General features: G+C 41.9%; 1 protein-coding gene across 6 annotated transcripts in view; it reads left to right on the top strand.

Annotated features, from left to right (window-relative positions):
- The window catches only part of CSNK1G3 (casein kinase 1 gamma 3), a 147,143-nt gene that overhangs the window by 85,324 nt on the left and 46,102 nt on the right, over positions 1-15,717 (top strand). For all 6 annotated transcript variants that reach the window (XM_059724903.1, XM_059724902.1, XM_059724901.1 and 3 more), the window contains one exon: positions 655-889. In XM_059724903.1, the coding sequence (XP_059580886.1) occupies positions 655-889 (235 nt within the window). The remainder of the gene's footprint in view (positions 1-654; positions 890-15,717) is intronic.

Genomic DNA, 15,717 nt, shown 5'->3' with positions numbered 1-15,717 from the left:
GTCTGTGGACCTCCTAGCCTGTGGCTGTTTTCCAAATGGGAGGGGACAAAGGGAGCAAACAGAGTTTGGTTTGGGTTTTTTTTCAGTTAGCTCCAGAGGTTGGGGCAGGTATATTGGAGCCCTGCACCTGGAGGTGGTGGTGACGCTCCAATCCACCCACCCCACCCTCCAGGCCAGATGGGGAACCCCAAGAAGGAGCTCCCTCTGCTCCCTTTTCCCCTCCCATTCTGAAAATGGTGACAGGCTGGGAGCGGGGAGTGGCGTGCAGTGGAGACTGGGCTTCAGCCTTGCAGCAAGCAGCTGCAATCCCCAACTCCCAGACCCAGCAACAAACTTCTATTGGTCTGGGGTATTGTCACAACTCATAGTGCTTCCTGAAAATTGCTATGAGTTGCAATGGGGAGCTGCTCTTCTGTCTGTGCCCATGATAGAGCATATTCACTTTATGCATATTTGCTATTTCCTTAAGTGGGAGTTGAAATGCACACGGAATGTGAACAAGTATATTTTGAAAGAGTACTCTGGTTGGATTTAAAAGTTCTGGTTTCTTCAAAATATAAAAGCTGATGTAACAATACTTTTGCTTCTGCCACACTTCCTTGTGGTAAACGAAACTTAAACTAAACTTTCTGTCCTTTCTTTTCTTTAATAAAGATTTCTCGTATGGAATATGTCCATTCAAAGAACTTGATATACAGAGATGTAAAACCCGAGAACTTCTTAATAGGACGTCCTGGAAACAAAAACCAGCAAATTATTCATATTATAGATTTTGGTTTGGCAAAGGAATATATAGATCCAGAAACAAAGAAGCACATACCATATCGAGAACACAAGAGCCTTACAGGAACAGCTAGATACATGAGTATAAATACACATTTAGGAAAAGGTATGTGTGTGTTTTAAGTGCAGAAACTAGCATTCAAATATTCATATTAATTGTGGTATGTAAGCGTAAACCATCGTGTTTACAGATTATGATTTATTTCTTTTTAACAATATGCAGTCATTAAAACGTAAAGGTATGGCATCAAATCATAGTCCACCCTCATTTTTTAAATGCTGTTTATGAAACTAAATTACGGTTTCCTAAGGGGCTAAATTTTCATACCTCTGTCTCTTATCTCTTTAAATAAAAATATGTTTTATTTTATGGAATTTGTATATAACGAGGTTGAAATATATGTTGTTAATTTTGTTTTCTAAATGTGTTTGTTTAGAAATGCAGGACAACCTTATTATAAGGAAACCTATTTATGATAAACCCCTGCTTTAAACAGTCCCAACAGCAAGACTGGATTCCCCTCCTTCCATGCCCCCCCCCCCCCCCCAATTATAATGCTTTAGATTGACTAAACCCATTCTAATGTAAACCCTTCTAATGATGTTTTTTCCTGGTCCCATGGGATCTTATTATTATGTAGTAGTACTGAATCACACTGTCTTTAAAAATTATTAAAACGTTAATATGCTTTTAAAAGGTATCAGTTCTGCAGCTTAGTCAACTAGATGCACATAGCTGAGGTCTGTTAGGGTGTTTCACACTACTTTGCCAATGTGCCTGATCACTCACTAGGAGATGAACCATCTAGTGGAGTGAAAAAATAGTTTTTTTTCCTTTGAATACTGATTCAGTCCTTGGCCTTTTTGGTTAGACTACTATCAGTGAGGTTTGTGATTGTGACAGACATTTCCTATTAAATATTGAACTAAGATTCATTGATTCATTGATTGAATTTATGTAGGTCACTAAAAAGTCATGACATGAAATAAATTTACATGATTCATATCAATGATGCAGAACGTTATATGATACAGTATTTCAAATATATTTTGACTAACTATATACTGTATTCAATAGAGCTTTTATATTTTTTCACAATAGAATTAAACTAAACACATGATTTTAAACATATGAATTAATTTTATTGTTATGCTTTATTGTTTTGCTTGTAGTGAACTTGACAGCAAAACATTTTAGAAGTACTTCATAGCACAGCATTCATTCAACTGCTAAGGTATTCAACCATTGTATCTTAACCTGTCTTTCTAGACTACATTCTTAAATGCTGTGTAATTTGTTGTATCCATACATTTAGTCTTTATCCTAACTTCTTTTTTTAAGCAAAAAGAGTTATCCTACTCTCTCCATAGGTTCAACCTTATGCCTCTCATTTGTACTAATGATTCTGTGTCTGTTTCAGGGATGGTCCAAAGACTAGATTTTCCCTTTTTCTCTGTAGTTCTGAATCTGCACTTGGGTTTTAGGAACAAGTAAAAACCAGGGGTTAGGGAGATATTGTAAAAGATGGCAGACACACAAAACACTTGAATCCCAAAATAAAGCATAAATATATATGGTCATTGCTCATAACAAACAGAACCCAAATATGCAGAAGGCCCATTGGTTTCTGCAGCACTTTAGTGGAAATTCTGTAGCATCTTCAGGTAAGTAAAGGAACAGAGGTTTTTCTTGACTTAAACTTAAAAGGAAATATTTAAGTTAATATGTTTTCCTCTTATAATATTTTTAAGTTCAATATATTGTACTCGTCTCCAGTTTTCAGTAAGCTGCAAGCTTTTACATTAACAGTGTAAAAGTACCATAGGGAAGTTGCAGAGAAGGACCTAGAGAAAGCTTCAAGGAAATGCTTATCCATAAGGTCTGGTTTAAATTGTGAGCCCAGCTCATGCATGTTGTGGCCCCATCTTGGCAGGGGGCCGCCATTTTTGTGATGTGCTCCCCTGCGCGTGCCCCCCTCCCCCCCCCAATCCCCTGATTGCCTGAGGGAGCATTTTAGGGCCATCTGGCTGGCTGAGCCCAGCTTCTAGTGCCAGGCTGGGGGAAGGTATCAGGAGTATTCAGAGGGGGGGAGAAAGATTTGAGGTAGGGGAGAGGCTGGAGCATGGGTGGCATCACTTGCACATAGGGGCTGCTACCCCTCTGCCTCACCTGCCACTGGTACCCCTTCAGCCTCACCTAGCCCTGCACCCAGGTCTGTTCCACACACAGGAGCTCGACTGGGGCAGCTCCCAGTACTTTCTTCTGACTGCTTGCCTAGCCCCACCCATTGATGTGCTGCTGTATCGTGGCATTTCATTGCAAATCACGTTTTTCATGACAATCACTTAATTTCATGGTTTTCACAAAAAATGTGATTTAAACCAAGCCTGATTTATCTGGATCCCCACTCTTAGTTGAGCCATGTCCCTGCTACCTATCTACTAGAACCATACCCCACCATCTTTCACTGCCTATAATTCTTGAACTCTAAAGCTATATAAATGGGAACGACAGCAACTGCAGTTCATTTCTCATGCAGTAACCTCAGTAACACTGATTTGTTCTTCTGCCGATTTATTCTTCAGCCAGTTAAGTTTTTATATAGGTAACTAGCCAGCTGTTTTTTTACTGAAATAGGAAGGCTTTGAATACTTTTTGCCATGGCAGGTGTCACTTGACACGAAGCTGTAATGGACTTCTGCTTAATGTCTATATCAGTAGGCCTGTTCTTCCTTTTGGGTTTTCTTTTTGTCTAGATCCTCTGACTCAGCTGGCAAACTAAGAAAAGCCAACTTCAGGTTCAGTGTCTCTTATAGGTTCATTGATTTTTCAGGCCAGGAAGGACTACTTGATGATCTGCTTTGACCTCCTGAGTATTGTAGGCCATTACATTTCACCTAGTTACCCTTAATGACCACAATAACTGATGTTTGACCAAAGCATAGCTTGTATTTTGTATAAAACATATCAGACAGGCATCCATTCAGATAGTTTGGAGAATGCGTCACTTCTTCATGTTTTGTGTAAATGTTAGCAGATAATGCATTTCCAGTATCTGAGAAAAGGTCGAAACCCAGCACTGCTCTTTGCTGCTTTCTTCTGAGCAAAAGTTGGGAGGGCTGCCTCCCAGTGACATTGAAAATTCTTGAAGCTCTTGTCAATTTAGTCAGTCACCAAGTATCCAGCCCTCATGTCTGAGGCATCTGCGGGACCCTTGGCTAAATTGGCTTTATATTGAGCATAAGTAGCATTGAGACTTTTTTTTGTTTCTTCAGTTGAGTAAAAGGATATGAAATTAAGTGTGAAATGTGTCTAGAGGTCCTTAATGGCTTACCAAACAAAATACACTTGAGGTGCCAAGTCTGGTTCAGCTTTTCAGCATCTAGGACACCATTCATTTCTTGATGGATAAGTAGTAGAGGAGGAGCCGTGATGTTAATGGATTTAGTGTCATCTTGAGATCATAGGTGGTTTTCTTAGAGATTGATGTTATGGGAGGTTTACTTAAAGCTGAAGATTCATGTTTGTTAATTATTGTTTGATGCTTACTAGGATTATCATTGCTGATAATATATTTGTCTTCACTGAAGCTGACCTTAGCAGAGCTCTTTTCAGAGTTAATTCTCTCTAGCATATATATTGAAGCCTTTTTGAGAGAGGTTTGACTTTGGAGAGCAGTGCTATGCTGAGAATTGGTGGGGAGGGGAGGTTGAGTATGGTCTAAGTTGCGTATTACACAACATTGCCCAACAAGCAAGATTGGTTGTTAATCCTTCTAGCCCATCTCAGTCTACAGGTACTGTATTATAAGCATCTCTGAAACTGACTTAGGTCTTATCAGTTTCACCACTGCCATAAGAAGCTAATGTAGTCTGAGTAACAGTGTAATGATCCTTAATGAAGTGTCAACAGCTGAGCAAAAGCTGAGTACATGTTCTGGAAGCAACCCAGCATTAATGAGGTACAAAAAATGGAAAGCAGGCTATTTCCATACAAATTAATTAGCATGCTTTAATTACCTTAGTGCCTTCTAATACTGAAATCATTAGTATTTGGAAATGGCTAGTGCTGGTCAAACAATGTAATGACTGTTTACCTTACCTGAAGGTCACTTATATGACTTATACTGGGTTGTTTTTTAAATCACAACTGCAGCTTCTCTGGTAATGGCAGTGGCCAATGAGAAATCTCATCATGTTTGAGATCCTACATAAATTTACCTGTACTCTTGATAATTGCAAATTCTCAAATGATGCTGGCAAAATATGAAAATCTTTCATGTGATGAGATGTTATCTTTTCTAGTTCAGCCTAAGAGCTTGAGTAAAAGAATCCCCATCAGTTTTGGAGATAAAGCTTTTCCTGTATTCAGATAGCTCAGGAGTCTTCCTAGCTGTACTCTTTCCTTCTGCTTTGAGGAACTGATTAGTCTTAAGAAACAAGTTAGATGGATCATTCTTAAAAGACATCTGAGTGGAAGGACAAAGTAATTTGCATGCGATAAAAGTATTGCAGTATCTTTGCATTCATAAATGTGAACTGTGGAGCTACTTGGGAGAGTGGTCTTCAACTTATTCAGTTCTGCTCAGAACCACCTTCTGATATAATCTTTACTCTTTTTTCCTGGTAAGTGTCTTTAGGAGTAGTTCTAAATGGAAAATTGTTGCTACTTTTAAAGATTTATGTTTGAATATTGGTCTCATGGTTCCATACTTTATGCCATCTTTCTAGTTTTTTGGAACTGCTTCTAGAAAAGTAGTTAATTGAATCAAAGTAATTAAAAGACCATGGGGGGCAACTTTTCACTGGCCTTTAGAAGTGTTTTTAAGGTATAAAAAGGAAGGGTTGACATTTGGTTTTCACATGCCAGGGTTGAGGGGACATGGATGACTTGCTTGAAAAATAAATTTTATGTGGAGAATCATCTCAGTGAACTATAGTTTATTATGGTGAGTAACTTAAGCTTCTTGTGGGATGATTCAGACAGCACACAGTATATCCTAGAAAGTGATATGTGTGGTCAGGCCTCAGCACTAGAGGCCTTCCAAGCTGTTCAGTCTGTCAACACTTACTACTATATCTGCTTTTAATATAGGTTTATTTTTAGAGATGAGCAGAGCTGCCTATATTAAAGACATAATACACCAACTTAACTTCTACTTTGCTTGTACTCAGAGATTGAGTATTTTGTACTCTAGCATATATATTGCTAATTTGTATGGAAATAGCCTGCTTTCCATTTTTTGTACCTCATTAATGCTGGGTTGCTTCCAGAACATGTACTCAGCTTTTGCTCAGCTGTTGACACTTCATTAAGGATCATTACACTGTTACTCAGACTACATTAGCTTCTTATGGCAGTGGTGAAACTGATAAGACCTAAGTCAGTTTCAGAGATGCTTATAATACAGTACCTGCAGACTGAGATGGGCTAGAAGGATTAACAACCAATCTTGCTTGTTGGGCAATGTTGTGTAATACGCAACTTAGACCATACTCAACCTCCCCTCCCCACCAATTCTCAGCATAGCACTGCTCTCCAAAGTCAAACCTCTCTCAAAAAGGCTTCAATATATATGCTTTTGTACTCTAGCTTTGTGTTTGTAAAACAAACTGTTTTACAAACAGTTTCAATGTCAGGGGTTTTTTGGATTTTTTTATATGAAAAGTACAAATACTATGTGCTGTTTTAAAAGCCACACAAGTAGTTCTGGTGTAAAATTCTATATATATTTGGGGTGTAAAAGCCACAGTAATCTAAGCATGTAATGGAAATTCAAATTAACTAATACTCTGAAGTTGATATTTGTATTCTTCAACAATGCCATTTTATTTGTGATCACCCACTTGTAAATAGGTATACTGCATATGATGCCAGAAGGGTTTGTGTTGAGAAAAGCACAATAACGAATATATTTTGAATTGAAAACAGTTTTATATAACTTCTATTTCTGAAGTAGTAAAAGCAAATTTACAATTTAATACAACAGCATACAGTATAGTTTGTCCTAAAAGATTGCTACAGTAGTCCTTCTAAACTAGCATTCTGCCCAAGGCGACAGTTGGTTCCTGAGACTTCAGGGAAAAAACAGATAACTAACTCGTGCTGCTTTGTATACCTGGTCAGTTTGTGTTGGCTCGGGGGAAGCCTCCTTTTTTCAGCTGATACTTCAAAATGTGACATTCGATTACCCTTATTTTACCCTGTTGAGTGAGGGCTAATTTTGGGGTCCAAAAAATGGACAAGTCAGAAGATATTGGGTCTTCACCTCCTGTGATGTGAACATCTATGTATGGTATAGCTTGATGTTTCACTTGGTTCTTTTCTACATAAAGAAAGTGTTTGGGGAATCTTGACAGCTAGGGTAAGATCTTGTTAATTGGCTTCTGTGGGTATAGAGCAATGGTGCTCAACCTTGCATAGAATTTGGAGTGCTTCAAATGTACATCTGTCCAAGACCCTAGTTATAGTTTTTCTTCTCTTACGGGATATGTACCCTCTGTCCAATGCAGCTGTACAAGTATTTGCATAATTGGAAATATCCTGCACAATGCAAATTTTAAAAAGTGTAAGAATATGACTCAGTTCTTCCTACAAGGAGAAGTAGGCATCTGCATTATTTACAAAAGGACTGAGTTTTTGGCCTGTAAAAAAAACAAACAAAAAAAAGCAAAAAACCCCCCAAACAAACAAAAAACCCCAAAAAACAAAAAAGTCTAATTTGGGGCAGTCCTGATTGTTCCAGGTTTTAACCCAGATCAAAACAGGAGCAGCACAACCATTTACACACATATCTCTTCCAAGCTGCATTGCTGCCTCTCTGGTAGTAGACGACCAGGGAAAAATCACAGCCTGACAGTCTTGCCACTAGAATGACCTGCAGTTAACTTGGACATACAAATTGCTATCCTTGGGGGAAGAAGTGTTAGCGCATAGATACATAATGTGGGACAATGCTCTTGTAAGACTGTAGAATCTTGGGGAAAAATACTTTCTCCCAGGTGAAATATAGCTTAGGACAGCTGAGGAATGAAAGGCCAGAGTAACTTTTACTGCTTCTCTAATTCTGTTGCAGATGTATTAGTGTCCCATCTTTGTATTGATAGATATAGATTAAATAGTTACTTCTCCCAAAGTATTGCTGCTTCTGGGTTCCCTGCTGTGCCACCCTGTTGCACTGCCACTCCTCAATAATGCCCTGGGGCTGTGCTCACTGCTTGTGGTGATCCCTCAGACCCAATGCTGCCTGCTCCAGCTGCTTTGGTGCCTCCTTGGGCTGAACCAGCCACAAGCTCAGCCCAGCCTCAATGGTGGTCCAGGCCCCTTGCGGTCCCAGTGCCATTGGTGGGAGAGGAAAGAACACAGTAGGCCCCACAGAGGCAACACTGCTAGGACTGAATCAGGCCCCACTTTCCCCAGAACAAATTGGGGAGGTCCTGGCCCAGCAGCGTGGAGGAGCCTTCCAGGTCCAGGCCACAGGGCCAACAAGAGGTTTGGGAACCTGTTGCTCTGTCTGGGCCCTGCTTCTGCAGGGGGTCTGGGCAGACCCACTGGGGCTGGGAGTCTTGCTTCAGTGGGAAGGTTCTGCCTGCCTCCTGTAGGGGGGGCCAGCACCTCCCTCCTTCCTTCTCTTCCTCCCTGTGGTGGCAGAATCTGGGCACAGAAAAATCCACAGCCCTAGCCTTAGGATACTGAGAAGGGAGGTTTTACATCTTTAGGCTGGGGGACAGGGCATGAGTTTAGAACTTAAGTTTAGTTATATGGACTCAGTAGAGGAAATTATACGCACATAGTTTGTGAATTCCAAGTGAACTTAGATGTCAGAGAGGTGCTAAGATGTTCACTTTTCAACTAAGATTGATGGCATATGCAGTATTAGAACTTTAGACACCTAAATTACTTTAACCGTGAAAACCTGTCCTCTAGTGGCCTTTCGGGCAGACAGGTAAGTAGGTAAAGTTTTAGTGCAGGGGCGGGCAATTATTTCAGCTGGAGGGCTGCTTACAGAGTTTTAGCAAGCTGTTGAGGGCTGCATGGGTACCCCCTCCCCTTTACAGTTGCTCTGCCCTCAGGTGCCATACTGCCATACCCCCCCAACTCCTGACCTTTGCCACAGGAAGTCCCTCCCCTTTCACCAAAGCACTCCTTTTGGAAGGGAGGGTGCTACAATCTTGAAACCAGAAAAAACCCCAAATGATGTACAAAAAAATAAAACATCTACTATAACTTACTTTAATTTTATTTAAAAATATTTTTGTACGATTTGTGTTTGCAAAGTGCATCTAGAGATGACTGTATAAAAGCTCAAAATACAGTCCTGTTGTATAACGTGTGTGGACAGTAAGGGGGTGTATGTGGAGGGGTGTGGTTTGGAAGTGGACGTGTGTGTGGTAGGGTTTGGGTATGGTATGTGGTTGGTGGGGGGAGGGAGAGAGAGAGACCTGCATCTGTTCCTCATGCAGTGCAGACCCCGTGCCCAGGCTTCTCACTCCTGCCACCCCACCCCAGGGCACCAGCATGGACTCCATGCTCTCACCTGCCGCCACCACTTCCCTGCCATTTCCCTATTTTCCCTCCCGCATGCCTGCCTGCCACTGCTGCCGTTGCTTCCCAGCTGCCACCACCACCACTCCTCCTGCTGCCACCACTTCCTGTGGCCCCCACCACTCCCCATTCTGCTGCTGCTTTCCGCTGTGCCCCCCACCACTACTTCCCCCACTGCTGCCACTTTCCATGGTCCCCTGGCTGCTCCCACTGCCATTCTTCATGCTGCTGTTGCTTCCCATGGCCCTGCCACTTCCCACAGCCCCCCACTACGCTCATCTCCTCCCCCCCCCCCCGGCCACTTCCATCTCTGGCTTCAGCCTGCCTTGGCCAGCACCATGCAGCTCCCAGCTGCTAGTTCCGTGCCCTCCCCCCCCCATTCCGATGTTATCTTGCCTTGCACATGGACAAAGGTAGGCAGGGAACAACCCCAGGGGTGCAAGGCCAGAAGCTGCAGAGGCTTCCAGTTGGGGGCTGGGGTGGGAAAGAGGGTGGCGGGATGGGGGTGGGATGCAGCCCGGTGGCCCTTGATGCTCAGCTGCTGGGTTCTGACATTGGCTCCCCCTGGGTCCTGCTGCTGCTGGCTGCCTGTCATCTTTAACAGGCAACCGGGGCAGATAAAAATTAATTTTCTAAAAATTTTAGGGGGCCTGCAGGCTGAATAGAATGGCCTGGCGGTCTGGATTTTGCCCTCCTGTTTTAGTGGGTCGTTCTCTTGCACCCAAGCAGCTAACTTCTGCATAAGGTGCATTATGGGCTTTAAGTGTTACTTTTTTGGATCTGGATCTTAGTCTCCTGCCAGTTCAGTTGGTTTAATTGGAAGATAATTCTGGTGACATACTCTGAAAGCATTCAGTGTTTTGGAGTCAAACTGCTTTCATTTCTCTAGGAATCTGATCACGCACTTTTAACAGCTTTTCTCATATGACCTGTGCTTTATGGGATGCTGGTGGCAGCCCCACTGCCTTTTAAGAAATTTGTAGCAGGAGGAGGGTACGGTGGAAATTGCCTCATTTAACATGCTTTGCAGGCTAAGGACAATATTTATTAGTTTGTATGTGGATTTTTAAAATAATATTAAAGAAAATTACTAGGTTTCATGTTTAATCCCCTTCTAGATACTTGTAGCATTTCTGTCTTAAAGCACTGTAAGAAAAAAGCTCAGTGTTGATATATGATAATCCAAGAAGAAATCTTTGTTCTTGATGAGTTGGGAATGGGCTCCAGTGGAAAGGTTATTGATACCAAGTTAGAATACCAGGGTTTGGTCCAGAGAGAGGTTCAGCAAAAATTATAATAGTCTCAGAAACATCTCTTGAGAAAGGCGGAGTGTTTGAAGTTAAAACATAATTTTGGTGAATGGGAGTCAATATGAGGAGTCCAGCTGAGTGGATTCTCTTCTTTGTGAAGAGTACTGAAATGCATTCCAATGGCAAGTATTAGGTTTGGAATATTGTTGTAGCTGTGATGGTCATGACATATATGGGGGAAAAAAAATATCTCCGAAAACCCCCCAAAACAAAAAAGCTCTTGCATTAGATTAGTTATATAGTTGTGATGGCTAGAGAAGATGTACTTTTATCTGATGGTACCCAAGTGGATTGCATGAAAATCTTGCTAGAAAGGAATGACTTTTGGAGAAGTTATGTCTCAATGGAATATAGAAGTGTGAAAAATGTATGCATACCAGTACGGTCAGGATTAATAGATTTTCAGGATCTCTCAGTGATTACTACTTGGTAACTATATAATTTTACTGCCTCCTGTCTAATACTACTTTAAAGCCACATTTAAAGTAGAAGTTGCAAGCTTTAGCTTCATTTCCCTTCTGGAGCCACCCAGAAATACTTAGCTTTTTCCTTGCTTGCTTCCGAAAAGTTTGGGAAAGCTCATACTTTGTTTGCAAGTGACTGAGCCATTCACTGTCTATCAGAAGTGTCACAGTGTCTAGAACTGCTCTTGAATTCAAACTTAGAGGTAAGGGATTTCTTTTTTAAAACTGAACTTGGAGATAGCTCTTGGGCAGGAGAGAAAGATAATGCTCAAAGCCTTCTCTGGCAGCCCTAGGAGATGACACCAAGCAATATACTTAGAGCTCCCACTTTCACAGTTACTAAACCTCTGTTGTTGCCAACTCATTGTAAACCTGTGGCTGTTGAACTTGTTTGCCCTCCTCTTTTAGCTGTACCTTCTTCAGATATCCTTCAAACATGTCAGAGGGAAACTAGATGGGTCGGTCTCGACCTGGAAGGATGTGGGCAGTGGGGTCCCGCAGGGTTCGGTCCTTGGACCGATACTCTTTAATGTCTTCATCAGCGACTTGGACGAGGGAGTGAAATGTACTCTGTCCAAGTTTGCAGATGACACAAAGCTATGGGGAGAAGTGGACACGCCGGAGGGCAGGGAACAGCTGCAGGCAGACCTGGATAGGTTGCACAAGTGGGCAGAAAACAACAGGATGCAGTTCAACAAGGAGAAATGCAAAGTGCTGCACCTAGGGAGGAAAAATGTCCAGCACACCTACAGCCTAGGGAATGACCTGCTGGGTGGCACGGAGGTGGAAAGGGATCTTGGAGTCCTAGTGGACTCCAAGATGAACATGAGCTGGCAGTGTGACGAAGCCATCAGAAAAGCCAATGGCACTTTATCGTGCATCAGCAGATGCATGACGAATAGGTCCAGGGAGGTGATACTTCCCCTCTATAGGGCGTTGGTCAGACCGCAGTTGGAGTACTGCGTGCAATTCTGGGCGCCACACTTCAAGAAGGATGCGGATAACCTGGAGAGGGTCCAGAGAAGGGCAACTCGTATGGTCAAGGGCCTGCAGACCAAGCCCTATGAGGAGAGACTAGAGAAACTGGACCTTTTCAGCCTCCGCAAGAGAAGGTTGAGAGGCGACCTTGTGGCTGCCTATAAGTTCATCACGGGGGCACAGAAGGGAATTGGCGAGGATTTATTCACCAAGGCGCCCCCGGGGGTTACAAGAAACAATGGCCACAAGCTAGCAGAGAGCAGATATAGACTGGACATTAGGAAGAACTTCTTCACAGTTCGAGTGGCCAAGGTCTGGAACGGGCTCCCAAGGGAGGTGGTGCTCTCCCCTACCCTGGGGGTCTTCAAGAGGAGGTTAGACGAGTATCTAGCTGGGGTCATCTAGACCCAGCACTCTTTCCTGCTTATGCAGGGGGTCGGACTTGATGATCTATTGAGGTCCCTTCCGACCCTAACATCTATGAATCTAGAAGAAATCATCTTTGCACATTGAAATGGATTTTGGGGCTTGTCAAAAAGTTCTTAATCAGTGCAGATTTTCCAGAGATGCTTTTCATTTATAGGTCCCATTAGAAAACCCTGCAGTAAATGGTTCATTCTGCTTATCCTTTTGTAAGACTGATTTTGAGAAATAAAGTTTTAGACTAATACCAGTATAGACAAAAATCAACATAGTTATATATTTTATATGGACTTAGTTTTAAGTTTCTTTGGTATAACAAAGAAGTTCCTTTTATAAAATCGTAATATTTGTCTAATCATAACAACACATTAGAAAATGTATGGCAGCTGTGAAGTTGTGTGCCCTTGCCTTGGTATTCCCAAGTACCTCTAGAATTATGAAATATAGAATACTTGAATATTCAAAAATAATACTACCTACAAAGGGTTCCTTTCGTGTCTGCATTTTACTAAGTTACTTAAGACACTACACAATTCTTGAATAGTCTACTTGCACAACTTGGTGTGTGTTGATCATTCATTCCTTTGGTGGAAGGGAAAAAAATGTAGCGTTCAAATTCTTTGTCAGGCTGATCCTAAATTCAGATTGATTTATAATGCAGATTGAGCTACATTATTACAGATAAGTATTAGGGGGTGCGCCAATAAAGATTTTTTTGGCTGATATGATAATTAACGATTAACCAACCATATTGCCCAATGCCAATCTGGTAACTGATATTTAGTAATAGTGCAAGGCATTTTAAACTACTGACATAAACCTTTTTTTTTTGTTTTGCATTTATTACACATACACGCATGCGTGCATGCCTCCTACCTGCTCTGGCCTTCAATGAGGAAAGCAGTGACTGCCTTATTCCCCTGCACATTGCCCCTTCCCCATGGCTCCTACCTGCAGCCCCACTCCCCATGCAACCCTTCCTGCCACCCCAAGCAGGCGGGGCAGATCCTCGTGTGGACAGTAGCGCTGGGCATGTTTGGAGTCCCAGATTATGCTGCTGCCTCAGCACCAGCAGACCCTGTGCAGCCAAGCTCCCACGGTCACTGGGGAGAAGCCACTTTTGCAAAGCCGCTGGTGCCCAGCAGAGTGGAATGTCCCTTGTGCGGCACCTTGCCCCATCCATGCACAGCCTAACGTCTCTGTGGCAGCCCTCAGTTGAGCACGTGCCATTGCCGTGGCAGTGGCAGCAGTGGCAGGAGCCAGTAATAGTCCCTTTGTTGCTGAGCGTAACACTCTGTGACTGCTCCCTGGCACCTTCTTCCTCTCCCACTGCTTGCCAGGACCTGTAGTCTGCTGCAGGCTTGGGCCAGAAGCAGGGCGTGGGAATCAGATTACACTCACCAGGGTGCTCCAGGCATGTGGCTGTAATTATTGGCTACAACAACCAAAAAAAAGCTGATAGCTGACAATGTCATTTCTCCTTTTATCAGTGCCGATTCAGTAGCAAACTGATATATCGGTGCACCCCCTAATACGTTTGAATGCTTATTTTTTTCTGCCTAGGAGCATATTGAAGAGTCCAAAGAAAGGAGGTTTTAGTTTAGAATCTTTGACAGTTGCTAGTCTGTGTAAACTGGCACAACTGAACGTCTAAGTCTTGAATCGGATCCCACCGAGGAAATATTCAGACCCACTTTTACGTAAGGGGATAAACTTTCCTGTAGGTAAAAGAGCATTGGAGATTGCTGATGTGATCTCAAACCTGTTGTTCTAGAGACACATGCTTGATCAAAGAGTAGTGAAAATCATTGGATATGGGGAATTTGGTAGCTTCAGATCTTGAATACTAGTGGTATGAATTCCCATGTGTGAAAAATAATGTGGCTTTATTCCCTAGTTTATAAAAAGATTACCTTAGACTTTAAAAACAGGTAATTCTGTTTATTTGAAGGAAATAAAGACACATTGTGCAACTCCTATGAACATGTGCCTGGTTCTCTTCTGCACACAAGTCTTCTTGCTTCTGTAGGCACAAGTATGCTTCCACCTTTCTCTCTCTCCTTCCTTTTCAGGAAGAGAGAGGACTCAGAGCTTAGATCCTGGCCAGAAGCCTAAGGAAGATAAAATCTGTCTTCTGCTAAATACCTAGATGGCTGAGGATTCTCTACATTTGCTGATATCCTAATTAAACAGTGCTTGGTTTGGAACTTTACTGGTTCTTGTTATTACCCTAATTTCAGAAAACTATACTGGATTTTATTCCAATTTCTTAACTCTGGTTCAGGGAAGTTTAGTCATACAGTCATAACTGCTATAAGGTATGTATGGTTTTATGTGTATTATTTTGTTAATCCCTATTAGGAACACTGAGAGTGCTATTCAGGGTATCCTAGTCTTCTGTCAAAACCATGCAGTGGTTAGTGGTGTTATAGGGAATACTAAAAGCTGTCTTTCAGGAGTGAAGCATAGCTGTTGTATAATGCCAGTTAAAGGGTACATGCCACCAATGTATGTTTAACAAATATTCCCCTCTTAAAGAGAATGGACTATGATTAAAAATGGTGGTTTTTGAATAGTTTGGTTGAACTTCTTCATGTTTCTTTTGTTCTGAAATAAGTTTTTTTTGGTTTTTTTTGAAAGCCTAAATGCTTTTCTTAACTGTTCTCCATTCCAGGAAAACACCTTTTGCATTATTTTAAAGATTCATGATAGGCAAGTAGTTCATTTGGTTTTGGGATTTTTTTTAAATTAATTTTTGTTCGAAATTAAATATCTGAACTTTAAAGTTAGTTCATAATTTGGGGAAAAAAACATATTCTGACCATGCAATGTAGTATTGAAATGAAACAAATGCTTTTGAAATCAGTTGTATTTTTGCAGTTACTTAATAACATAACTTGTTTTGTGTGTCTCATTTTAGAGCGTAAGCTCTGTGGCTCAGGGTGCTTCCCTCCAGTCTTAGTTGAGCCCTACTGTGCAGACTACCCACCAATACCCATGTCCAGCCCACCAAATCTATTTGACCTAAATAATGGGCATCTTCCAGTTAATGGAGCTGGTGCAATAGTGACTGTTGTGGGAGGGAGTTCCTGTCGGTGCCTTCTGACCTAAGAAATCCTTTCAACTCACTAGACTGGCAGCATGCATCTTCAGCGCACTCTCCAACAATAGTTACAAACCCTTTTGTCTACCAATAAATCGTGATTCAACTTTT

This window comes from Alligator mississippiensis, chromosome 3, assembly GCF_030867095.1.
Source record: "Alligator mississippiensis isolate rAllMis1 chromosome 3, rAllMis1, whole genome shotgun sequence".
Taxonomy (NCBI): Eukaryota; Metazoa; Chordata; order Crocodylia; family Alligatoridae; genus Alligator; species Alligator mississippiensis.
Note: the sequence above shows the minus strand (reverse complement) of the source record. Positions and strands in the feature narration are given on the sequence as shown.